This window comes from Syngnathus floridae, chromosome 11, assembly GCF_059516105.1.
Source record: "Syngnathus floridae isolate MCC-2025c chromosome 11, RoL_Sflo_1.0, whole genome shotgun sequence".
Taxonomy (NCBI): domain Eukaryota; kingdom Metazoa; phylum Chordata; class Actinopteri; order Syngnathiformes; family Syngnathidae; genus Syngnathus; species Syngnathus floridae.
In genome coordinates, this window is record NC_142423.1 from 10788534 (window position 1) to 10814796 (window position 26263).

At 41.4% G+C, this 26263-nt stretch overlaps 2 protein-coding genes across 3 annotated transcripts in view; both read right to left on the reverse strand.

The window, feature by feature from the left end:
• cacna2d2a (calcium voltage-gated channel auxiliary subunit alpha2delta 2a) overlaps positions 1-26263 on the reverse strand; it is a 94341-nt gene that overhangs the window by 59345 nt on the left and 8733 nt on the right. For both annotated transcript variants that reach the window (XM_088388851.1, XM_088388850.1), the window contains exon 3: positions 8003-8119. In XM_088388851.1, the coding sequence (XP_088244977.1) occupies positions 8003-8119 (117 nt within the window). The remainder of the gene's footprint in view (positions 1-8002; positions 8120-26263) is intronic.
• Positions 16228-17351, reverse strand: LOC148391054 (uncharacterized). Its single transcript, XM_088390615.1, has one exon. It carries the CDS (start codon positions 17343-17345, stop codon positions 16341-16343), a length of 1005 nt encoding a protein of 334 aa, XP_088246741.1. The 5' UTR covers positions 17346-17351; the 3' UTR covers positions 16228-16340.

The following is a 26263-nucleotide window of genomic DNA, read 5'->3' on the forward strand; positions in this document are numbered from 1 at the left end:
TCCACCTTCAATCAGCCAGTTAAGGAGAAGAGAAGGCGGACGGACGCATGCAATGCCTTTCCTCCCTATAGGCAGGGCGAGGGTGGCAGGCTTCCTGATATGCGGCGGCCGAGGAAGATTAACTGCGGAGGAGGAAAATAAAAGCACGGCGCCGACCTCTGATTCCCTCGGCCTCCCAGCGTCAGTGTCCTCAGTGTGTACATTAGCATGATGAGAATGTTTAAACGGCGGTCGCTTTGACACCGGCTCAGAATCACAACGCTGTGCACCAAAAGCAACATGACCTCTAAATCCTTCCGCATCCCGTCAAAGCTGCCGTTGAGGCTTTGTAGCCTAACACCCGTGGGTGGCTAGTAGCCTTGGAATACCACACAGTTGCTGAAACGCAAGTGTCACAAATTCCCTTGGTGAAAAGAATTGATTTTTTTAGACAAAACTAGCTTCCCATGGAGTTTGTCTGGTGACAGAAAAAATAGGTGTGAAAGTCTGCTATAGTGTTATGCAGTGTAGTGCACCGTTTACTCCTCACAAATTCACCTATTGATAAATTTTTGTGAATTTTCTACAGTACATTTTAAAATGAACCGACAGATGTCACTTTCCGTAGGCATAAAACGCAGGATTAACGCAGATGATATTCAAATATTGTGCTTTATTCTTTTTTTTTTTATTTGCAGTGCTTCAAACTAAGTGTGCTGCCATCAAGCAGTTGGAGGTGGAATTACACCCAATAATAACCGTTGCACCCAATAATAAACGTTAGTCCTCCCAAAAAGAGTAACCTGTATTTTTAAAAAAATAGAGGGAGAGGAAATCTGAGACGCATGATTGAGAGTTTTGGGGGCGTAAAAAAAAAAACTTGCTCCCCCAATCTAAATGTTAAATCTTCATTTTTGAGGTATCCAATTCCATGTTTTCTATTCATGTTGCTATGACGTGTATCCCAATTGTGCTCTCTGAAAGCAAAACAATTTGAGTTGTGTCAATTGAAGCATGCGGTTTAAATCCAGCCTGACAGTCAATTCCAATTTCATTATTTTCAGCATTCATGGACTATTTAAAAAAAAAAAAAATTCATACAGTACGCGCTTTCTTTTTCCTATTTCACAAGGCAACTATCATGTTTTAGATCCCCCTGACACTTTCCAAGTTGAAGCCTCAGTTCTGATTGCTGTCTTTCCTTCGGCCTTCTTGACTTAGCTTGATGATTCCGTCAGGCATCCCCGTGAGTTATTTTCTTGCCGCAAAGCCGAAAACCCCGCACGGATGAAAAATGTACGTTTTATGCGGCTCGGCAAGACTCGGCGTATAAAAGCCACAAAGCATTGCATTTATATTCATTTTTCTCTGGGTGACGGGGAAATTAAAGAGTGAACCAGCTGCTGTTGCTCCATGAACAAGTTGCTCCCAGACAAGCGAGCATTTGTTGCGATAAAGGCTACGTTTAGATGCCGCAGTCAAACCTATACGTGGCGCCTTCACACTTCCACGTTGATGAATGGTTTTGCGCGAGGCGGGAATATAGCATCTGGAAAGTGACATTTGTTTGGGGGGGGGGGAGCAAAGGCATTCAAATGGAGCTGAAAACGACGCATTCAGAGCTAAAATAAACGTGTGCAATGAAGATGTGGAGAAAAGCGCCGAAGGCAACGTACTGCCACCAAGCAGATCAGGTTCTGACATTTTGACTAATGTGAAATGCTGCCAAGGGACAGTGGGTGGGATGTTGTGACCTTTATCGGCGGGAAGCGATAGAATGACTTAATACGACACAAAACGGTAATCCGGATCTACGGCCGTCTGCCTTTTTTAAAACAAGGCGCTATGACCCGTCGCAGTGGGTGTTGCCGTCTGGGATGACGTCCCACGTAATGTGTGAGCGTGGCCTCGTGACACGTGTGCGGCGGGCGGTCGAGAAAGTGACGCCATTGCGGGTGTCTGGTGACTTCTTCCTTCAAGGTTAAATGAGCAGCATCATTCTTTCAAGGCTGTGAAGACAGATTGAGCCATAGCTTTGAGACTGAGGGTTCTCAAAATGTTTACACCGTCTAAGAAAATCCCTAGCTTCTTTGTTTAAATTTGAAACTTGCAATTGAAAATAACGAGCAATTAGCATCTCTTCTTTAAAAAAATCTAGTGGTTTCTTCTGAAAAGAGACAAATTGCAGCTGAAGGTTTGCAAATTTCTGATTTTGAAAAAGAACCAGGAATCATTTTGCTTTCATAGATGACAACAAAAATCAAACAATATTTTTTAGGACGACATAAAAAAAGATCAGTTTTAACCTTTAATTTGAATTGGGATCAGACTCTCAAGTATGAACGTAACCTTAGACAGGTCTGTTTGAACAGGTGTGTGTATGTGTGTGAGACGCTGCAGGTCGTAGCAGATGGCTGCTAACGGGAGTTCATAGATCTGAATGACAGGGGCATGCAAATGCGTCGGGGGCAGGGAAAGTCATGTGCAATTCAGTCGCCACACTATCTCATTTGATGTACATATGCTCAATATGCACCTGCTAACATGCTTTTAATAGTGATTAGCATATGCTAGCTAGCAGATAACGCTTTTTCAATTCCATCCGTTTTCCATTGCACTAATGGCAAGCGAGATAGAAAATGGATGGGCAGACTTTGGGAAAACATCTTTGACGCCACAAGTGTGCCTAATTCTGCGTACTGTAGCTTGCAACTTAAAAGAGAGTCCGGGGAGTCATCAGGCAGCTTTCTCGTAAAGATTATGGAAAGTGTTTGGGAATGTTTCACTAACTTGCCTAACTCTGGTGATTACTCCGATGCAAAGTTGACATTTATGGTGATAAATGCCACCAAAAATTGTCAAAATGACTGTGAACTTTGGTTTTCAAAGCTTGTTATTCTTCACGCGGAGAATGATAACAACTTTGGTGATCCTTAAATGTTTCATCTCGCATTATTATCACCATTATTACGACATGCCATGCCAACACCGATATCGTCACCATTTAGTTGACAATAAAGCGATAACTAATTTGAATGACAAAAGACATCAGATACTGTCCTGACTCGAGTGACCTTTTCAGTTTGTGCTGATAACGTTCGACACATAATTTGCAATCAATTTTAGCATCAAAATGGATTTTCCTAAAAGTGGCAAAAGGAATAAACACATCCACAACTATTTCATGCATATTTAGAGCGGCATGAGTTCATTGAATGTACGTAACGTGATTATTTTGGCAATGAGTATCATGAGGTCAAATTTTCTCTTCTATTTTTATTGAACTAGAGCTTGTCCTACTTCCCCTCCTCTTCCCTGATGGGACTGCCGACTTGCAACTGCAAACGCCAACGGAAAATGGGGAACTGAATTACAAAGTTAGAACCCACTTTTTAAAAGTGTTTTTCCAAACTTTCTCATGTAGCACCGTAGCATGCCTTTTGCGACACGGTGCATCGCCGAGTGCATGCGAGTTAAGCCCTAACTGCTGATTGGGTTGATTAATCATTCAAACGAGCTGACCTCCACGACCATCGTGCTCAGGCGCACTCATTATGAAGCTCTTGTAATTCATTAAAGTGCCCAGATGAACACGGGCCACAGCGAGGGCTGCTCGCTATTACCGATGGCCTTGCTGCTATCTTTAGGAGCTCGCTGCCGAGTATGTCAATCAAGTCGGACTAGGGACCATTAAAGAAATGTCAAGCACTTAGGAAAATCACCAACAGTTCATCTGTACGAAGTTTGGAAATATGAGATGTTGTCATTACTCAAACCTATGTGTCCACATTACACACGTTTCAGTCTCCAATTTTAAAATCCTACAAATTATGAAGACAAAACACGGTTTGTACACTCAGTTAATGGCCAACCAATTTATAAGCATTTACCATTTAGCACATGTTGCACTAGACTGGAGCGAGGTTGCAGGGTTGTCCCTCCATCAGACGGTGACACCTCCTTTATTTGTCACTGATTCGCGCCGACAGCGGACACATAATCGCCCACCGCTGGTGGTGTAATTTATCGCGAGCGCACCAGCTCCCGGCCAAGTGCTGCCGCCGTCGTTGGGGGATGAAAGAGATGCAGAAAGCCACTTCTGTGTCAGTTAGCAGTAGTCATGGAAAACAAAAGCGAGGGGCACGGAGTAGTGACAAAAACTAATCAGCGGCCTGATGGAGGAAGCCTCGTTTTTAGGTCCACTGGCCAGTTTCAAAGTGTGTCGGCTAAATGTAGCCATTTAAATTAGTTATATGTGCCCGTTCAATTAAAAGCCAAATGGTGAGGTGTCCCTGAGGAAATCCTGATCGGGATAATTATTCCACACCATGCTTATAATGCTAGTTTGACAATCACTGAATTTCATTGTCATGGATTTCTACCTACAGTTTCGTAACTAACGTGAATATAAAGGCAACAAGGTTTTAAATTGTACAAAATGCATCACGCCTCCTTGTTTCATTAATTGAAAAGGTCCAAGTAATGTTAACTGTTCCAAGCGTGCACCCTATTCAGAAAGCCACGCTCCACAGTTGGCGTCTTAGTGAATTATTAACAGATGTAATGTGATGACAGTTGACTGTGAACGGGGCCGTCCCTCCTCATGGCTGACCCGGCTGCGTCATTTTAGTTACCACGCTCAGGAAGAGAGGGAGGCTCGTGCCGTCTGATTGATTAATTCTGTCAAGCGCACTTGGTGCTGTGTCCACACCGAGCTTTACTGTAATCTTTCACAATTATTATCGGCGTCACCGTTAAGTCAAAGAGCATCTCTGTCATCTCTGAAAGACAAGCGGTCCCAAACAAACCAGAATCAATTATTGGGCCTCTCCCCACTTGAGCTATTCTTACACTTGACGTTTTTACTGAGAATAACAAAGGTGAGATCATGAACACAAGATATGTGGTTGCGATGCCATTACTACACTTCAAAGCACTTATTGACATATGAATCAAAGGCACATTTTAGTAACTATAACAACTGGGAGACGAGCCAGTGGGGTTGCAACAAAAACAGATGACAAATAAAGGACTTATCTTAAGGCACCACTGTATTTGCAAACGGCAAGAGTCGATTTTCCATATGACCTCTTTAAATGTCCAATCACATTACACCAGGCATTTATGCACAAATTGCTTTGAAATGATAAATATTATCATAGTATTATGGCAATTGACTTGTTTCTTCGACATTTTGACACGCTGACAGCCTCCACTCTTCACACACTGCAAATGCTGGCTTTTGGGTTGTAACTCCCGCGGGGGTACCAGGAAAACGTTCTGGACTGTAGAAATACCCTTTGGCTCCATGAAAAATAGAGTAGTAGTGAGACGACACGAGTCGGTCGCAAGATATTAGCAGCACTTCTGTACCTCAAAGAGAGGATCGCAGGGCAAGAGTAAAGCCTCTCAAGTCTATCCATGTCCAGCGCTTCTGATAGTCTGCACTGGTAGACATAAGCCGGTATTGAGTTCCATCCCTAGTCCAATAGGACAACCTACCCACCAAGCATGGATATCCTGAAGAACGCCGATATCAATTTATGTAGGTCAATCTTTTTTGCAGGAATGTTTCCATCATAAATAGACCTCCATGATGGCAGCCTCTGCTGCTCTTTTAATCTGTTTGCCAGTCGATGACTCAAAGTTTCCTTGATGGGATGGAAATTCACCAAGCGCCATGACTGTTCATTTTACCTCACTTCCATTGTTTGACCCTGCTAGCGTCGAGCACGTATCCATCAGGCAAGGAGCAGCCTGGAGGCAGCCGCTCTTCAGCCTCTCAGAGCTATTCGGATAGTATTGAAATGTGTGTAATTGGATTAGACCAACCTTATTACCCCCTCTCTATTCCACCAGGCTCTTTTGTGAAATCTCAAGTGAAGAGATTTGACAACGGCGCTTTTTTACGCCAAAGAAGCCGACGGGAACGTAACAACTCTCGAGTACGTTTGCACGGAACGGGAATATCCCTGCAGGGGACCCCTGAGTGACAGGACTCGGATTCATTTTGGGCTGTGAGTGACACCGTACGAGATGCGACGCCATCTGGTTCAGAGCGACCGGGTTGAACTCGGGACCAAGCATCACAGGAAGAGGTAAGGGGGGCTCCTGGATCAGTCATCGTAAGTCACGTGGCGGAGTGGGCAGACATGACAGGCTACACGAATGGACATTTCCGGCTTCAAAGAGCTGTCAGAGAAACATACTGTTATCGCTCTCAGGTGTGAGTTTGTTGCTCTGATCTCACACCACTGCACATACCCTCTGCTGATACTACACAGGATTCCCACGTCGCTTCGATGTTCAAATTCAAGTGCTTTTAAGATCGATTTAAGTCTTTCCACAATTTCAATGCTTAGGGATATGATTTAAATTGTACATAACCTCGATTTTCTGGGCTCATTAGGATCATTGCTTATGGAGCCTATCAAAGGGCTCTTTTATTTTGAAATCAATACATTGTATGTAAATAATTAGAATCGGGCTCTTGGAGGAGGATGGAATATAAATGTTCCATACACTCATGGAAAATATTTTATTCGCACTCATGGTTTGGTAAATGTCCATAGAGAGAGTTGTAGTAGGCTAGTAGCAACTATCCATGTGTCAAAAAGAAGCACATGAACTTACTATTTTACATTTCTATTCAGCAGAAACATCACGACTCCCATTTTTCTTTGCCTCTATTCTCATTTTGCAATTTATTTTCCTTTCCACTTTGCTTTTAACCCAAAAACTTTTTACCGCTTCACTTTTGCCTCAGCGGCCTCTTTTCTGTCCCTTCCCTGCTCACTTTTAAATCTATGAATTTCTGAACATCATTTCTTGATTTTTTCCACGCCGGAGGGAGACATTCTCATTCCAGACCGTCTATTTCTCTTTCTCCCTTTACCACTCGTCACCTCATTTCCTCCTTGCCTCCCTCCCGCCTTCCCGAGTGAGTCTGGCGGACATGTAGAAGTTGGTGTGATGGGTTTTGTTGTGGTATGATCTGTGTGTGTGTCAGGTGGGGAAAAGTGCCCAAACCAATGTCATTCCAAATCCAATCATGGCCAATGGAGATGTACTGTGACGCCCCTGTTCCCTTTAGGGATCCCGACTGTGGAATTAATCACGCCCCTGAGAGACCTTTGCTCCTCGGGATGAATGTGCCTCATCCCCCCAAACACCACATGCTTTCAGAAGATACACTTCCATCCTTTTTTTTTTAAAGACCAAATTAAAAAATGTCAGCGCTTTTCACTCTGAAGTGACCCTATCAACAACCAAATGAGTGGTTGCCAAAAAGTCTTTGGTAATTATCATTTTGGCTTATTGGGTGAATTAGGGATGTTCCTGGGACAGTTTGACTCAATGCATGTTTAGTTATCTGTGTGTGTGTGTGGGGGGGGGGGCAACAAACATTGCTTGTATCTCATTATTAACTCAACTATATAAGATTTCAAGCAATATTTACCTCACTACCGCTCACGCGTTTCAAGAAAATGTATTTTTTGCATAGAAACGCCCTCGCAAATTTACCAATTTTTAAATATACAAATACTGCATGTCAAACGTGGTGTTATGATAAAGTATATAAATTTTTTTTTTCAGATACAAACAGTAGTAGTAAAGTCATTATATTTGGATAGTAATATCATTTTGATGAGAGAAGTGCGATCCAGCCTTGCCTAGTTTGACACATTCCACATCCATCAGTTTCTATACCTCTTCTCAGGGTTGCTGATAAGCTGGAGAGTATCCCTTGGTGGCAAAAGAACCGGTGTCAACCTTGGACTGGTCGCCAATCAATCAGAAAGAACTCAAGCAACCTCCCACAGACTTCTAATCTATGTCCAATTTGAATTTAATGAACCTGAGGCATATACTGCTATGAAGATTACATCATTTTCCATAGGGAAAATCATTTGTAAAATGAGCATCACATTGGTGTTGTGAGTCTCTGCTGCATTTATTTTAATGTCATTATGTTAATATGTCTGCATGGACTACAAAGTGCTTGAAGTATTTAGTCGCTTACCTCCAGGGCTTTCCTCTTACTGTTTAGCAGCCTGGCAATGTCCCGTGCCACTCTCTCCACGAGGTCCTTGGGGTTGTTCCTCTTAATTTCAAACTGGCTCCTCTTCTCATTGTAAATCTGCAAACACACACACAAAGAGAGAAGCACAGTTCAGATTACACAGTGCACCTTGGTTTGTTTTAAGGGGATAAATAATTTAATCGCAGGGGAACAGCGCGCTTGCTCTAGAGTGAGCACAAACGATGGCAAACACGATCCGCCAAGCAGGCAAGCTCTCGTAAGCCTTGCCGCGGTAGCATAAGTAAACACGGAGCTAGGTCCTTAATGGCGCGACACTTAGCAGGGGCAGCTGCGGTCTGGAACAAATTCAATAAACAGTAACTCATTTACCCTCCTCACTGTCCAAAATCCTGTGATTGAAAACTCTTTGGTTTGGAGTGAAACCTCATTTTTCGCCAGGGATGTGGTTCAGACGCACCCACAATAGATGAAAATCCACAATATGAAAAGTAAGTTCCAAGTGATTAATCAGTTGATTATTAGCTGTTTAAAAATATAGATATGTAAAATGTAGATATTTTTTTGCCAGTTTTTATATATTATTATTAACACATGCACACGTTATATAACATAAAACAAAGATAGGACATTTAAAAAAAAAAAGGGCGAAAAAAAATATGGCTTTTACAGAAATACAACAGCTCCTATGTGTGTTTTACGATTTCACGGGAATTCAATAACTCTCTCACATGCAAACATTAAAAAAAAAATGTTCAGTGTCGATACCGCAATAAAAATAATTGTGCCTATCTTCGCAAACCAAAGCCAATATTCATTTGGAGTGAGAGCAAAAATATTGATTTAAAGATTTTGAATAATTCAAACGTCAACACTTCAGTTAAATGTTTATTTACCAGTTTGCGTAAAGCTGTTTTCTTTCATTTTAGACAGAAGACCACTTTGTTTAGAAAGTGCAGAGAGCTCAGCCAAACAATCAGTACTATCCGATTACTCGATGGGATAATCGGTAGAATCACAGATTTAGGAAAAAAAATACAGCCCCTTGCCAGCAGAACATCCTCTTTCAGTAAAATGTCGCAAAATACCCGCTCTACCAAGTGGGCCAATAAAGTCGTGCACTATTGCCTCAGTCACATTACTCCTGAAGTTGCAAACGTAAGCATTCCTTCAAATAAAATTCCATACGTCAAAGTGATGTGCTGATGTGCAGCAAGAGGGAAAACAAAGGCATGGCTCTGGCTCTCTCTCTATATCAAGCTGAAAGCTGGGCAGTCAGCCATTGGCCCAGTGAGCTGACACATCTGGTCCCAGAGGTTCCGACAGCGCCGGCCGAGCACTCTGATGAGATTTACGTAGCCTTGCTCTTATTCTGGCCAGACCCTGAGGGATCACAGATTGTGCTTATGTCACCTTCCAGCAAAAGGTGACATAACGAGCATGAGTTACTTATAATTCCAAAAGAACAAGCTATAAACAAAGCCAACTTTTGTCGGTCCCAGTGAATAATTACGTGAAATGCCCGACTCCAAGTTAAATTTGTTTTCACTTCACTAATTTTACTCATGTGCTCCGACTCAATTTGGAAGATTCACTATTAACAAGCTTGCAGGTGAGGGAGGAAATTAAACATGTCGCTATAAATTAGGAGCCTTCTTCTATTATAATCGTACTAAATGTCATGGGCAATTTTCAACAAGGAACAATCTGAACCTGGCAATAAATAATCAGCAGGAGTAGGCACAAAAACCTCAACTACAATAATGCAAAACGAATTCCTCCTTAAATTGCTAAAAATAAAAATTATAGGGTCAAAAAAAATTAACATATGACTTCTACTAGACGTAGTTTTGAAATCAATAAAATAACTGTGTTTAGGAATAACCACTTTAATATCTATAATTATTTTTTTTTTATGATCGACTAGCTCTAGCGTGAAGCCATAAAATATATTGTCTCGTTGGTTACATTCTCACAAATATCAGTGATGACAGGTCAGTATTCTGTATGAGCTCCTTCTGTTAGATCAAGCTTGACACAAGCGTAATGGATCTGCCTGCTCAGTTTTTCACGACTGCTGTAGCCCATGTTTATTTGCCATCACTTACTGCCACATATACAGAAAAGCAATTGAGTTTCCTGCATTGTATTTGTCACTTCATTGTGTTTTAATAATAGATGCCGAAAATCCTGCCAGTCAGTTACCTAAGCAGTCACTTTAATCCATTATTATTAATTATGTGTACACAGTTGGGACATGAACATCTACTGTTTACATTTGATTTAATTGATTTTACGCGTCACGACCTGCAGTATTGATCGTAATTAAGTCGGTCGTTTAAACTGCACTGTAAGAAGACTATATCTTGGTTACTGGTTGCCCCTGGCTGACAACAGCAACAGCTAACCTCACCATGCATAATTCATATTCAAATGAAAGTTAACTTTATATGGGGCATCTCTATTTATAAATCATGAGCATGGTCATGTTTGTTATTGGAGGGCATTAGACCAGTGGTTCCTACATGGGGGTACGTGAGATTTTAAAACATATTTTCAAAGTGGCATTTGTGCAAACATCCTTTCAAAATATCATTATTATTATTATTAATCAATATTCAGAATTTTTTATTTTTATTTTAAGTATGATACTCTTTATCTTAAAAACACAGTGTCACCCATACCCCCCCAGCGTGGTATATCCCAATCATTTGAAAAGCAAATTAACCGTAACATGACTGTCGTGTTGTCCATTAAAAAAATTGCAAAGATATTCATTTATTCTTGGGTTAAAACGTCTATTAGTGCTAATCAGTCATGCAAATGGCTTGAGGCCGCAAAGCCTGGGCAGCATTCTGCGCCGGCCTGTCATCCTCCGATGAGAGGTGGCTCGACAGACCGCCGTTGACGGCCAATCAAACCTTCTGCTGTTGACACTTTACACAGGATACGACACCGGTGACTGCCAATTGCCACCAATATGCTTTAGTTGGCACGGAGGACGCAAGTGAATGAAACTCGCACATTGACGCGCTTGTGCACATCACACACATTCTGTCATGCTCGTCATTAAGCCGTGATGACGGGTTCCAGTGTGCCAAAAACTCAAGAGAGGCACTGTAAACAAACAGATGGGAAGACAGAGGGTTGGAGGATGCTAGAAAAAAAAAAAAGTCCCTCCGCAGGCAAGTCCAAATGTCCATCATTTTACTACCAACATGATAGGGCTGAGCTATTAATCAAAGTCAAATCGCCAATTGTACAATTTAATTTTTCAAATCATAAAGGCTGGAATTTAGAAGTGCAAATTAAATCTCTGCACAGATTTGTTTGAATTAGTAACAGTTTACACCTCACTTGACTGAGCCTAAGGTGGCTGGAAATAGTAACATGAGTCGGTACCACAGACAATAACTGAAATATTGAGTTTATAGTCATAGCTAATTAGTCTTACATTGCAGCAAGTGCACATTGTCGTCTGCCGTCTTTAGTTAGCAACGCATACTAACGCAGTTGCATTCCTCTGTGAATTGAGCCTTCCCGACAGCTTGAGTACATGTTTTCCCACCGCTGACACTCATCATCAGTCTGTTTCTCTCTCTCTCTCTCTCTCCGCTGTCTCATTAAGGCATACGACTCTTCCCCAAAACATGACATCAAGTGTAGCCGTCAATGTCTCCTCTTCCCGCTAAATTCGTCTGGCCTACTGCAGGCGTGGGCTTTTATTCAACTGCGTGAAGCTTCTGGTGTGTTGTCTTATCAAGCTCCCCGTGGAGGGGCTGCTGCCGCTCTCGGGGAGCTGAAAGAAGCTCGGTCCGCTCAGTCGAGTCCACTAATATTCCTTAATGATGCGGCATCTGTCTCTGTCAAGGAGCCAGACACAAGGCCTATTGTGGGAGACTTCGCAAGGAGATAAGCAGTCCTCCCTTCTCGACACAGCAGGACAAACACATTAACAATAACAGCTTTACCGGTAAAATGTATCAATAAGTCAAAAAGATGTTCTTTCTGTAGTTTTCAAATTTCAACTTTTATCTGTCGCAGTTATATTTGACTAAATTTGCCTTTTGGATTGTTTTGGGGGTTATTCACCTGTGAAAATAGTTTGCAATTCTTCATAAAATAGGCTTTTCATTTTTTATTTTCACTTCCCACTTTATTGTCAAACTGTGAATGGTTGTTTGTCTGTACTGGACAGGCCAACAACCATTCGAACTTCACATCTAGTAACAATTGTGTGCTTTTAACTAACCCAAAACACTTGTTTTTGAAATGTGGAACTAAGTTAGGAAAAAAAAAATCAAAATATGAGAACATTTTAGATTCAAACCAAGAACGGATGTGAGGCTAACCACTTCTACATCGTGTCCAGCCCCCTGTGTTATTTCTAAAAACTCTCAAACAAAATCCATCATACACACAAGTATGTAAGCGGCAAACAGCCAATGCAATGCAGTCTGACCTTAAAGTAACTCAATTTTGAAATGTTAATGTCTTGTAGGGATTAACAGGTGAGGATGTGCCAAGAGTATTTTAGTACGTTGATCTTGCTTGGAAAAAAGTTCAAACAAAGTAGCAAGTAGAGATGAAAAGACCCTCACATATTCTCTCTATCATAGTGAATACTTTAGACACCTTGTTGATTTTAAATCTTTGTAAATCACTGTCTCATGTTGAAATGTGTTTATTTCTTACAGAAAGTTGTCTGTGACTAAAAAAAACAATACACGCACATTTTCAGCAGAATACATACACTAGCAAAAAAACTTGAGTGTTTCCAGGAATGTTGAGGACCTTAAAGAATGATAAATGATTCCAAGAAGGACCCAAAGCGGTGGTTGCGTCCTATAAACTATATAAAAAAGGCATGCAACATACGTAAATAAAGAAGAGTGGGAAAAAATAGCATTATGGATGGCAACGGGGGCCCAAGGGGAAACACGGGCTATTATCTGCTAGCTCGCTGCTTCCAGGCAAACGTCACAGGAAACAAAGGCTGGCCAACGTGTTTACAAACACCCCATTCGGACAGTTTGAGATAAGCGGAGGGTGACATTGAACGGGGGAGAGGGGGGGTGGCGACATTATCACAGGGATTGTCAACCGGTGATCCAAACAGGTGGGAACAAAGACACACAGACATGCACTCACACGGTCAAACCCCCAAAAAGCCAATAAAAGTCACCTAATCTCAATGACATACAAGTGTATTCAGCTGCAAGCGGCCTTATGGCATAATAGTAGGCTTTTGATTTTGGGTTCTGTAGCTCCCTTGGAGCTGCTTTCTAAAAACGTTCTTGTTTTCTGAAAAAGTTCAAACATGATATAGCCAAACGATATTTTAAAAGCTCCTCTCCAAAACAATCAATTTGGATTGGATTAAGTGAAATATATTTTTCCACACGTGTTGAAAATGTTAATTTCTCCAATTAAAAAAAAAACTATTATCTTGAATGGAAAAAATTATCAAGAATAATTGACTTTACACAGAATTGGCCATTAAAAAAAAAAAAAAAACACCAAATCAGATTTTCAAATTCAGAAAGACCGAATTACTATCTATATATTACGTACGAGGTAATAGCGAACGGGGGATTTTAGGAGCGAGTCACATTTCCAACATACACGCAACACTAGCAGGCCCCGCCCCTTAAAGTCACATCGCTAACTCATTTCCTCATTTTATACATTTCTTTCTATTCATATACATTTACAAGGCATTTAAAGTGTCTAAATGAATTGAAATATATTTACAGCAAACAAGAGAGGTAAAACTGTTTTTTGGGGGAATTTCTCCAGCGCTGACGTTCTCCTATTGGTTATGGAAGCTTATCAACTTGACATGAATGGGTGTTCACTGCACATGAAAAAGAATTAGCCGTGTCCATACAAGTGATTCAACAGCACCTTGTGGCCCCATCAGACAGCGATTCATCGCATAAGTGACTTGCAGGAGGAGAGACGGATGAAAGAAAATGTGGGCCAACCTCTCCCGTGCTCCTCTCCTCCCTTCCATCCTCTGTCATGGTATTTGTCTTTTTGACGGAGATAAAGTGCAGGCTTTTTATTAACTTGCTGATGGTAGAGAATTGCTTTTCCCCCTCTATGAGGATTTCTCACATAAACAGCGGCAACAGAGTAATTCTTCTGGCCGCCATTTCTCTTCCTCCATGTTCAGCCATTAAATATAGCAACATTTGCTGCCTTCTCATTGTAGTCCACTCAAAGTAGCCACATTAAAAGGATAAATCAAGTGATGTGTTGTAAGTTGTATGCATGATTTCACGCTTCCTCGCACTGAAGCACTTCAAACGTGCAAAACAGCACACATTATATTTTGTTACATGCGTGACAGTGTGTTTGCACGGTTGTGTGTGCATGTGTTCTTTTGAGTGGGCTGTGTGGAGGTTCTCCTGCTGAGAAGACAGAGCCTTGAGGGAGGGTTGTCTTGCTATAGAGTCTCTCATCCTTTCCAAATTACGCACCACTTCTATGGCATTGATGAAGCCTGGCACTTGTCCATCAGTCTAACTTGGCGTTCATCGTCTGTGTTATTATGATTTAAAAATTCACAGATGTATAACGAAGCTCATACATTGAAGAGCCCTGATATGAATTGTGAAAATTCACTAGTAATCAAACATCTAATAATTATCTCTATTATATTTCCTGGTTTTTTTTTTCTTATTCATGGTCTGAACACATGTTTTGAGGGAGGCAGTTCTGGCAGCTAATGGGATTAGGTTAAAACGCAGAGTATTTTCATTGGTTGTTTGGCAACATCCTTTTACTATTCAGGTGAAGTCTTCAAATGTACTGGCGTTAAAAGTCAAAATCATCATAAAGTAGAGATAGAGGACTTTCATCTGACAGAGACGACCCCTATATTTCCGCAGATATCCGTCTGGAGAGTCTGTATCGAACCTGCGTGACTGTAGCTCTGGCAGCCATTTTGTCCAGGCCCTCTTATCTCAGGCTCACCGCGGGCAAAACAGAGCAAAATGAAGAGGAATCCAGAGGCAATTTAAAAGCGCAGGCTGTTATATTTTAAAGCTCCTCCAACGTTATGGTCTTATGTCGCACAGGTGGACTTGGACGGGCCTGGGCTGCCCCTCTCAAACATGGCAAATCCTAACCCTGTCGGTTTTGCTTTCCCTCATGCCTGCTAAGCCTGATAAAGAGCAGCTCTCTCAGAAAGCACAGCCTAATTACACACAGACAGCGCCTGGAAGGCAGACGCTATTGGCCAGTTTAGATGACATCATACAATAATTCCTTGGATTTTATGGTAAACCTCTTTAAGAATGTACTACCATCTTACATCATGTAAAATAGCCATCACGAGTAGACACTTTGATGTTGGCTTTCTTTGTCAAACAAATACTTAAAGGCAATTGTTGGTGTTGACCTCATTAGACCTTAGTTCGACAAGAAAGAACTTTTTGGCTTTTTTGTTTTGTTTACGATAAACACACATGATCTCATGTATGCACCTTCATATGGAAAGGAGGACCGATCTCTATCATGCGTCACTCAAAACCTCACGGCAGTCCCACGCAGCATCACCGTGACTAAACCCGACAATCTCACACCAAATGCAAGGTCTGTCAACATCAAACATGGCCAGAGACGCTTTTATACAGCATGCCAATTTCTACCAAAGTGGCAGTTTCCATGGAAACACTTAATGACCAATAACAGAGGAAAACCTGGGGAACAGTCGAGGCGAGCAAGGGGAGAGGCAGACAATGACAGAGAGGCGAGCAAAATAAAAACACGTCAATCTTGCGGAACAAAAGATGCAATTCAGAATCGGAGGACGGCGTGAAGTCTGATTACGTTGTCACCCGTCAGTATAAATGAGCATTAATTTCAGTGTGTCCAGTTGGGCCAGATTCATTCCCACTCTGGACCATAGAACGACCCGAGCCTTCGTTTCACAGGGGGTAGTCAAATTATTAAGTCAGGCTCATTGTGAGCGGGAGCCACACGACATTCATATTGGAACACTGAGTACCGGCCATTTTCGACACCACTTATCCAAGACAGGATCACGGCAGGGGTTGGAGCTAACCTCAAAGTCAATCAAAAGGTGATTGTGAAAAGTGCAAAGACGGACAATAGATGCAGCAGAACATAAGTGAGTCATGTCAACCGTTACATGACCGAGATGAAAAATTAAAGCCGAAAGTGGCATAGGCAAAACATTTGACAATTTACTATCTCATTTTATTTTGGTTAACCATCAGCACAATCACCAAGAAGTGAAAACGCTCAGAATGGAGTTTTATGTGACTCTAAACAATAAGAAGAAACAGACTCAACAGTTGAAAGTGACTCTGCATGCTGATTTTGGAGTTTTGTTCTTCTCCAAAGTTTCATCTGTTTTCATCTCTTCCTGGCTCTTGAGCTTCATGTTGAATTCCTTCTTATCAGCTTTCTCGATTTCCGTCGTTTTTCTTGACTCGTTTTCCTGATCCGCGGCCCTTTCGGCCCGTCTTCTTTCACTCCAAAAGCCTGACCAGAAACGGGCTTTCTTCTTCTTCTTGTGAGGGTTTTCCATCAATCGCAGCCTGGCATGACATGCTTGGAGGTTCTCCATCAGCGTTTCCTCTCTGACCTTCTGGTCGCATTTGTCATTCTCGGAGGACTCCATGTGCCTCTGAAATTTCTCCTCCAGCTCCTCCACCTTCTGCTTGCTCTGCTCGAGTTGGGCCATGCGGTCTTGGAGGCTCCGCTGAAGCGCTGCAATTTCAACCTCTTGCCTCTGGAAAATCTGGTCGTTCCGCTCAGAGTCCCCTTCGTGGTCATTCAGAGTTTGTTCAAGTGCGTGAATTTGAGAGTTCTGGATTTGGATTTTCTTCTCACTCTGCTGGAGCTCTTCCCTTTGCTCGTGGAGACTGTGTTCCAGAGAGGACATCTGATCTTGCTGCATTTTGACTTTTATCCGACACTGCTGAAGTTCTGCTTGTTGGACATGAAGACTTTCCTTCATATAAGCAATTTCTTCTGCTTGCTCTGCGATGATCTCACTGTTCTTCTTGCTTTCAGCTTTGAGCAACATAATCTGGTTCTGTAGCTTAATATTCTTCATTGAGCAGATGTGAAACTCATTGTAGTAGTGATCCTTCTCGGCAATGGCCGAATAGTGAAAGTTCATTAGTTTCATGTGCATTGATTTCAATGGAGAAAAGTTGCCGAGCAAGTCATTAGTGGACATTACTTGGTTGTTGATGGTGTTCATTCCGGCAACAGAAACTAAGACACTACAAAAAATCCAATTTGGGGCTAAGGCTGTATGGTTGTGGCTAGGCCTTTGTAACATCGCTTTGTGACACCACTTGGTGACTAAAAGATCATGTGACCCAACAAACTTTGCCTAGGGAGCCGCCTTCAAAATAAGTTTTTCAAGTCTCATCAGGTGTCGTAAATAATGTCATATAATGCAAATAATGCACAGGATAAAGAGAACGGACTGAATAGATCGGAGCGTTCGTAATACAATTAGATAAAGTTCTAGCTTGCTAAAAACACATGCTTGTTGTAACTTCTCAAAGCAAGACAGCATTCTTGCCACACACACACTCTCACCCTCCACGCACACACACCCAAGCAAGACACGCGCACACATTTCCATATGGTGGGGTATTGTGAGATTTAGAAGCGCCTTCTACCAGGTCGAACGCAATCGCTGGCTGAGGTTGTGTTCTTGATCTTCTGTCTCTTTCTCGTGAATGTTTTATTGTTAACAGAATACAATAGATCCAATAAGGAAAGATTATAAATATATATACATATGTACATTTGTAAACCAAAGACTGTAATTAACCAAAATTGCAAACATCTAGTCCATCACGCGATCTCAATCATGCTGATAACATCGTAAGAGAGTTGGATCAAATATTTAAGAAAAGGTCTTACGATGATGTCACTAAACGCCTTTGATTGGGTGCTATTAAAACCGTGTGAGGAAGAAAAAGAAATTAAGTGCATTGAAGAATAGTTGACTATTCTGGGCAGGCAGGACAAACAGTGCTAAAAAGTGCTTGTTCCGATAACAGACATGAGAAGAAGCCTCTCGAGCACTTTTGCTTTCCTTTTGTTCGCTTGACAGCTCTGACACTACATCAAAACCCTTTCATTATACGAGCCCACATTGCTCACCATCCTGCTTTCAAAAGAAACTTCGCTTGTATCAGACGGCTCAGAACAAGGAAAACAATCGACGGCGACACACAGAGGCGGCTTCAATCTTCCCAAATTGTCTGGCATAAACCATAGGCGACTTTCAAAAGCGCTGTCAATAAGCATTTTGCCCGAGCTTGTGTCATGCTCTAGGAAATGTTTCTGAAAACACACTGCGAGGAACGTTCAGTCATTTTCTGGTTCTCATTTTAGAACATCTGAAATTACAAAGCTGCAATGCAGTATGTATCATAGGGGGGGTACTGCAATCCATGAATTTTGAATTGAATTTCTGTATACACTTTACAATCAAGAACTAGAAATGAACGAATTAAAAGAGTAGACAATTAGGTCCATGCAAATTTATGGAAAATTGCTATCTTGAATAATTGGGCCTTGATTTAAAACCTGTCTTTTGGTATCGGCACTTGTGCATAAAATTCCCCCACTGTAAAAGTTGTTTCTCCCAAAAAATGTAAAAAAACAAAAAAACAAAACAAAAAAATCAATTATAGTGTTGAAAATGAATGTGTAGCCTGCTGTATAGTCATTCTAAAATGATCAACTGTTTGGGTAATCTCATCTGTGTGCAATATGATCAATGACAGGGTACTTACCTTTCTTTGTGTACGTTGCTAAATAAACATGAGTTCTCTGCAACCTGACTTTTTTAAAGACTTGCTTTGAAAATAGGCCTCCAGGGAATATTTGTTGCAATGCAGCATTCGTAAATGTTGAAATCTACACAAGCACATTATTGTATTTTGGCTCTGTGACGCTCAACATGATATCCAGCACAATTCCTGTGTCAATGTTTTTACACTCACGTGTAAAATATGTGAATGCAAAAAGAACTTTAGTCCAGACTGACTTCAAGGCAAAGAATGATCCTCTTAAGAGTCTCCAATCACCGCGGCACATACATTTGCAAAGCTGCAACACTCCACAAAAAAAAAAAAAAAATACATGAAATGCTTATTCCTCAAGCTAACTTTTCCACTTGAACGTGCACAATCACCAAAAACTCTTTTGTGTGTCTAAGAGACGAGGAACAGTCGGTGCATGATTCTAATACCTGTGTTGCTTATTTCCTCCCTAATAAATGAGATAATTTTCCCTGTACCGCTATGTAATGGGAAGCGGTGAGAGCTCGTTCAAACACAACGAGCTCGGAGATAGTGCGAACTAGTTAAACGTCTATGCACTCATGCTCAAAAAATATCATCTTCTGTCATTAGCAGAATTGAAACGATCAAGACTGAATAGCCCGAGAAGGCCTCCATTGTGGAGGCTTGGGAGTCAAAAGCACGGGGAGCGTTTTTTTTTTTTTTCTCAGATGAACTCAATTAAAAACGCTGCCGGATGAATGAGATTTGATTATTTCTGCACTTGGATGGCTAACGTTTAATGGCGGGCTACCAGAAGACATGCTGCATTTTCTTCTCCCCCTTCACAGTTGAAACACTGAAATGATTAAAAACAAAATCAAAAGGTACCGGAATTTCAGTTTGATATTAAGCAATGACGAATAAGAAAAGCAGTAACTTTCTAAATCCTCTTGTCCTTTAACGATGGATGTCGCAAACATTGTCAAAAGTGCGACAAAATGAACACATGCCATATGTTATGTTATCTACATGTGTTAGCAAACTAGTGGTTACCCAATTAAGGGAACACTGTACTATTATATTATAAAATATTGTAAAATCAGAAACACAATGCTTAATTATTGATTTGTATTCCTGGAAGCAGTTACAAAACTTTAAAACATTGAAAACACACAAGCACCTAATTGCCTTTAACCGTCAATTTGAATCCATAATGTGGCTGTATTGTCTTCTAATGGACACACAACCCCCCACACACGTACACATTCTACGACACACCCATCATCCTCCACATCTCATTGTTGGTTCTGCATTACAATAAAGAGACTTCAATCAAATCCTGAAAGAAGCATCTGTCAAATCCAATCCAGTACAAACCATTTGTTTCTTTCTTTCCCACTCAGCAGACCAGGAATTACAAGCACACATACACGATACGATCCCACTCTGATCAGTTCAACTGAGTGTAGGTGAATTATTCATAACGAGAATGTTTACAAGCGGGCCTCAGCTGCAATGGTGGGGAAAAAAAGTGTTTCAGCATGTTGCAGGCTGGCGAGAGAGGGCCACGCATTGTCAAATGTGATTAGCAACTTCAGTCTTGATTATAGAAGAAGCATTGTCGTTTACTTTGGATGATAAACACAGCGGGTAAGATACGGTCGCAGGTTGAAAGGTTAAAAGGAGTCTTGTTGTTTGGCTAGTAGGAAGAGCCTATGGGCAGCCATGTATGCGGTCAAACCAACGTGACATTAAACTAATGGATCGTAAGCTTTAAAGGAGACAAAGTGTTTCTGCATGTTTAGCAGCACAGATGGAACAATGTGAACATACTCTATGTCACTCATGGTAAACCCAAGACCCAGGGGCCAGATACAGCCAGCCACATCATTTTATGTGGCCCGCAAAAGCAAATTGGGCATTGACTTCATCTTTTTAAAACAGTTTCACTAGACTCTGATTTCAAAACTAGTTCATCAATTTGTTGTGATTTGTTCATAGTGGCCCACGACAAAAATAAATAATGTAGTGGTGTCACTTCAAATTGGTGGTAAAAACGAAAAAGATTGACTATGTTAGCACTTGATTACAGGGCTGTGGACTCGGACTCGGGGACTCGGACTCGGTCCACCGAGTCCAACAATAAAAAAAAATACGTTCAATTTTATTTTCATCATGCTGCTGAGAATGGGCATAGGAATACTGTCCACAGATCAATGCGGCCACGTTGAGTTGCACTTAGGCTAATGTTTACATTATGTACCAATGTCAAGGACGATTATGTCACCCAGCTTATATCATTGATGTGTTTCGATAGTTGTGGGGTCGTCACTAATTCTTTGTGTTTAGATAAATGTCTGAGCTATAATGGTGTAATTAATGATTAAAAAATATTATCTTACATGTCCTGTGTTTCAGAATGGTTATTTAATTGGGCGAGAGTGTGTGTTTTCAAGCGTTTTGCCTCATGCCAATGGCACTCAGGGCTAAGGGTGGGCTTCAATGACTATTTTTGTAAAGCCACGCATTTAATACCATGTCAAATAATATATTAGAGTGTAGGTTATGTTCCAATGTATCCACTTCTATCGGTTAAATTGTCAACCGTACATTTATGACTACGCCATGAGTCATCTACGTTATGAACTAGCACAACTCCGGTAGGGCAGGGAAAATGTTATCGATCCGACGTCCGATTGGAACGTCGCCTCACTTTTACGTCCGCACTCTCAGCAAGGGATCCTATATAAGCCGAACCAGTCAGTGTGAAAGCAGTTGCGTTCGTTATGCGTATATAATTAGCTATTTTGTCCCTAGGATAATCATGGCATCCAGAAAGAGTCATGTGTTAGCCTTGAATAAAGACTAAGCAGTCACATGAATTAACAGAAAAAATGGACAGCCGGACTCGGTGGTCAAGAGGCCGGACTCGGTGCAAAAATCAGACCGAGTCCACAGCCCTGCTTGAATATGCTGATATAATAACTCTTAAATTTAACCTGCTCCAGTTGCGCTACCTCCAGGCCGGAGATTTACGCAAGGATTCTTTCTCCCATTGTGTTGCTGTTGCGTGGGTCTGTATTGAAAAGCGGCGGAAAAAGAACAATACCAGGGCAAACATGCAATAAAATAAAAAGGCTTCCACCCACGCACATAAATGCCTCACATCGCCACACACCGACAGTTATTACGAATGATGAAATGCTGTAATATAGTTGCTTTGATATTTTTATTCCTTACACTTGTCCTCTCAGTCACAGATCTGTGATTTAATCTACAAGCCATTTGCGTGTCAGCAGGAGCGTCAATGCTATGTGTTATTTTGCACATGCGGGAGGAATCATAAAATGGCTGCATTAGACTCACAAATGTCCCTACAGGTCTCTAAATTTAAACCAATAACCTAACTAAGCGTATGCTAAATTACAGCGCAAAAAGACTATTTCCAGCAAAGCACTCCGGCGTGTGTTTGCAGGTAATACAGTAAGATGAGCTGAAGTAAGTGAATGGTGCAGACAATAAAAGGCCATCAGGGAGGAACAGAAGACGGCAAATTAATGAAATATGAATGTGTCTACTGAATGGTGTCACCTCCCGATGACGGCGGCGGGATATTAAACGTATACAGCATCTGCGCCGCCTCCAATCAGCACAGGGTTCATCGTCCCGTTCTTCATCACCATTTGCCATGCACGACACCTGTTTTGCTCGCATGATGGCTTCCACGCCTATTTGTCAAAAATGGGAGTTTAATTTACGTAGAATTAAATTTGATGCCGGGAATCTTAATCTGTTTTGCTGGTGTTCGTAGAGTGGTTGAAGGTTGGCTACCTTTGCAGCTAGGAAACACCTCGAAGCCAAGATTTAAATAAATAAATACATTTGAAATGAATCAATAAAAGTGATTAACCACCCAGCCTTAGCGTGACATCATCGCAACGGTGTCTCATCGAATTGCGATGGAGCCAGCTTGCAAGAGGACAAAAACGGAATGCCACTTGACCCACTTTAATTCAGGAAAAAAAAAACCATGATAGGCACTCACATAAACACCTCCGCATCACTCGTGATGACACTCAACCTCACCACCTGCAAACACGTTCCTTTTTTTTTTTTCTCCCACACTGTTATTCCCACTCGTTTGAAGTTTGATCTTCCCGCAGTGAAGAAACGGCCACCGCGGCGGAGGGCAAAACTCCATCTGTTTCATTTCAATATGAATGTGGGCTTGGTGAAGCGACGGCGGGGAAACGTGAAATTGTGGCTGGAATACAGAGTGGACACGCGAGGTTAATTTGAACACTCTTTGATGTCCGTCGGTGTGTGAAATGAGCTGGTGGTCCAGAGTTCATGCAAATACACGCACGCGCACAAACGCGCACGTATAGTACATGCACACACACACACGTTGGTTCGCAAAACCCGATTTTCCAATTTGAATCGTTTTTTTATTTTGGTTACATCCCAATAAGTAGCGCTTCAGTACCCCCGAACATTATCTATTTTCTATTAGCCCAATCTCTTGATAATCAATAGGCTACACAACAAACTGATGAATAACTAGTTTTAAAATCAGCTTTTCAAATATCTTTTTAAAAGATGAATGCTAGTAAAATACTAGGATTTTTTTCCATTCTTTACAAGTGAAGACAATTTGTGAATTTAGCATTCACACAAAGTGTGAAAGCGATGCACAATTTATCTTTGCAGGCCACATAAAATAATATGGCGGGCCGTATCTGGCCCCTGGGCCTTGTGTTTGACACTCATGATCTGGTGGAAGAGAAATAAATGAGTCGGATAAATTCAATTATGATGTTTACAACGTGATTTTCTTGAACACATAACAAAAGTAATGGTATCCAGAATGTCCTATCAAATGGAAAAGAGCACCAAAATAGAGAAAAAGGTCTCTTCCAAATAGAAATCCAAACAGACACTCCAGGATTTAACTTGCAAACATCGTCAAACACGGAACACACACACACACACACACACACACACACACACACACACACGCTCACATGACATGGGCATGACAATGAAAGCTAAGCTGCCTGTAGGCAAACACTGACTCTGGCTTACATACACAATGCCTACTTTAAGTAGATTCTGCCGACATGCAGCTGTAATAAAATTACTTTTTAACTCTCCTTGACAATATTTCCACGAATCAATAACCTCCAGGGAATATTCAACAATTTCCCAAGAAATCTTTTTGGATAAATGAAGTGTTTTAACATTTTTGAAAGCTAAAATGAAGAGTCTGTGCCAGAATTCTAAATAAACTGAACCGTTTACTAGGAGAACATTAAGAAGTCCTGCAAATTAGTGGGTCTACTACTGAGCCTGAAAATATCAATAATGGGCTTGTGTAGTAAGCATATAATCACTAGTGTGTCGTTGGAGGTGGCCCGCTACTGAACCCATTAGAAAGTGAAAGCCATTATTAAAATTGTATACCAGCAGCGTGAGCAACAACGGCTGATGGCAACAAACACCATTATCTTTGGATGACCATAATCAAATAAGTGGGTACTGTCTTGTTATAGGAGCTATAGGCAATATATTTGTTGTGCTCCAGGGTCCCCCCTACAGGTGGGATGCTAAATTTATTTTGTATACGAGTATATGAGTCTGTGGTAGTCAAACTCACACGCATGAACACTTTACATGGTTTAATGAACCATACCTGCATGATTTGGAATGTGGGAGATCATTGATTTCATTTTTGCAATTTTTCCAATCGGCACAAAATAATCGTTTCTTTGTTTTTTTTAACATGCATATAGACATTTTTGGTGTACCTAGCAAACCACAAACCATAGGCTAGTGGTAATTACAAGTGTCTACTGAAAATTTGTTATAGTCATTTTAAAGTTCTTAAAAATGCTCCCCAAAAAGCCAAGAAACAAGGGAAATCTTAGGATATGTTGAATATATTCAATATATATAGCAAGGGGCAAAATAAAGGCTCAATGTGACAGATGTGCCTTTTTTCCGCATTATATCAATAACAACACAAAGCATGAAATCGCTGTCCAAAAATGTGTCTTTTCAATCTCCTGGTGAAATGGAAAAAAAAATGTTACATAAACCAAACAAGGCTATGTATGAGCGAGAATAAGCACACAGCGCACATGAGTGAGTATATTTGCAACGCAGCAATTGTAGTGGTGGAGCATAAATCCTATCAAGCAAAGGAGCCCTGGGAAAAAGGCCAGAGGCGGAGATGAGAGTGAGTCCAGCTCAGCGCCAAAGGAGGAGGTGGGTAAGAGAAAGGATGTTGGGCGGGCAGGCGGGTGGACGGGTGGGTGGGGGCGCCTTCTCTTCCAGAGACACATTTTTTGAACCTAAGAAAGTGAAGAGCAAGCTGCAGAATGCGAAAGCTGAGTCTTACGTGATCAAACGCTTTTCTTGGTCTTCAACCTTATTTTGAAAAGAGCCACCCACCACCTCGGCAAGCCAATTAAACTTATTCACAAGCGTGACCAATGAATCCAGGTCTCAGGTGAGGGAGGCAGAAAAGAAAACCTCAGAGACCCTAAACTCCAGCAGACAAAACACAGCCATTAAAATGTAAACACAAGTCGCCTGGAATAAGAAAAGAACAGCGTAGCCGCCACTTTACACCACACACAGAAGCGCTCTAAATGGGGGGAAAAAAAGCACTCCACACCTGGACGTTTTGAGGCATCGTGCCACTCCACACTGCCGCAACACAGTCGGGGGGGAACTCACAGAAGGCTCCTTGTGTGCTTTCCGAAACACCAAATGAAAAATGAATACGCCAAAGAGAACGAGCTACGCACATCATTTTAAACGTCATTTTGATCATGTGAGAGACGCCGCGCACGACAAAGAAAAAAAATGGCACAATTGTAAATGTGCTCAAAATGAACAATGTTATTTTCATGATTTCATTTTTTTTTTTTTTAACTGTAAGACTATTCTATGTAGAATATGTACAATTCTGTATGTTTCGACCATATTGGATTATTTCCTATGGGAAACAGTGTTTGGATTTTCTTACAATTTGGTTCCAGTCAGACTTTCTGGATAAATCACAAAACCAAGCTTCCACTGTATTTGCACGTTCTCGGCATGCCGGGGTGAAAATACCAGCAGTCCATTAAAAAGTAGAAAAGCCATACAAACACGGGGAAAGGGGCAGTGAGTCTACATAATGTATTTTTTCTAAAGCCTATATATTAAAAGATAGCCATTTTAAGGAAGTGTCTCTAATGCCAACCGGGCGATATCTGCATGCGGGCCTGCGCTCTGCTGATAGATGCATTCATATCACCATTGCTGAGGAATCCTTGTAACCTCTGCCGGTGTCAGAAAAGCAATAAAAGGGCAGAAAAATAAATAGTGTCCGCTTGTGAAGCCTCGTGTTTTCCTGTCAGCCTAAAGCTGGGAGTAATGGTGCTGACCAGCTCTCACACTG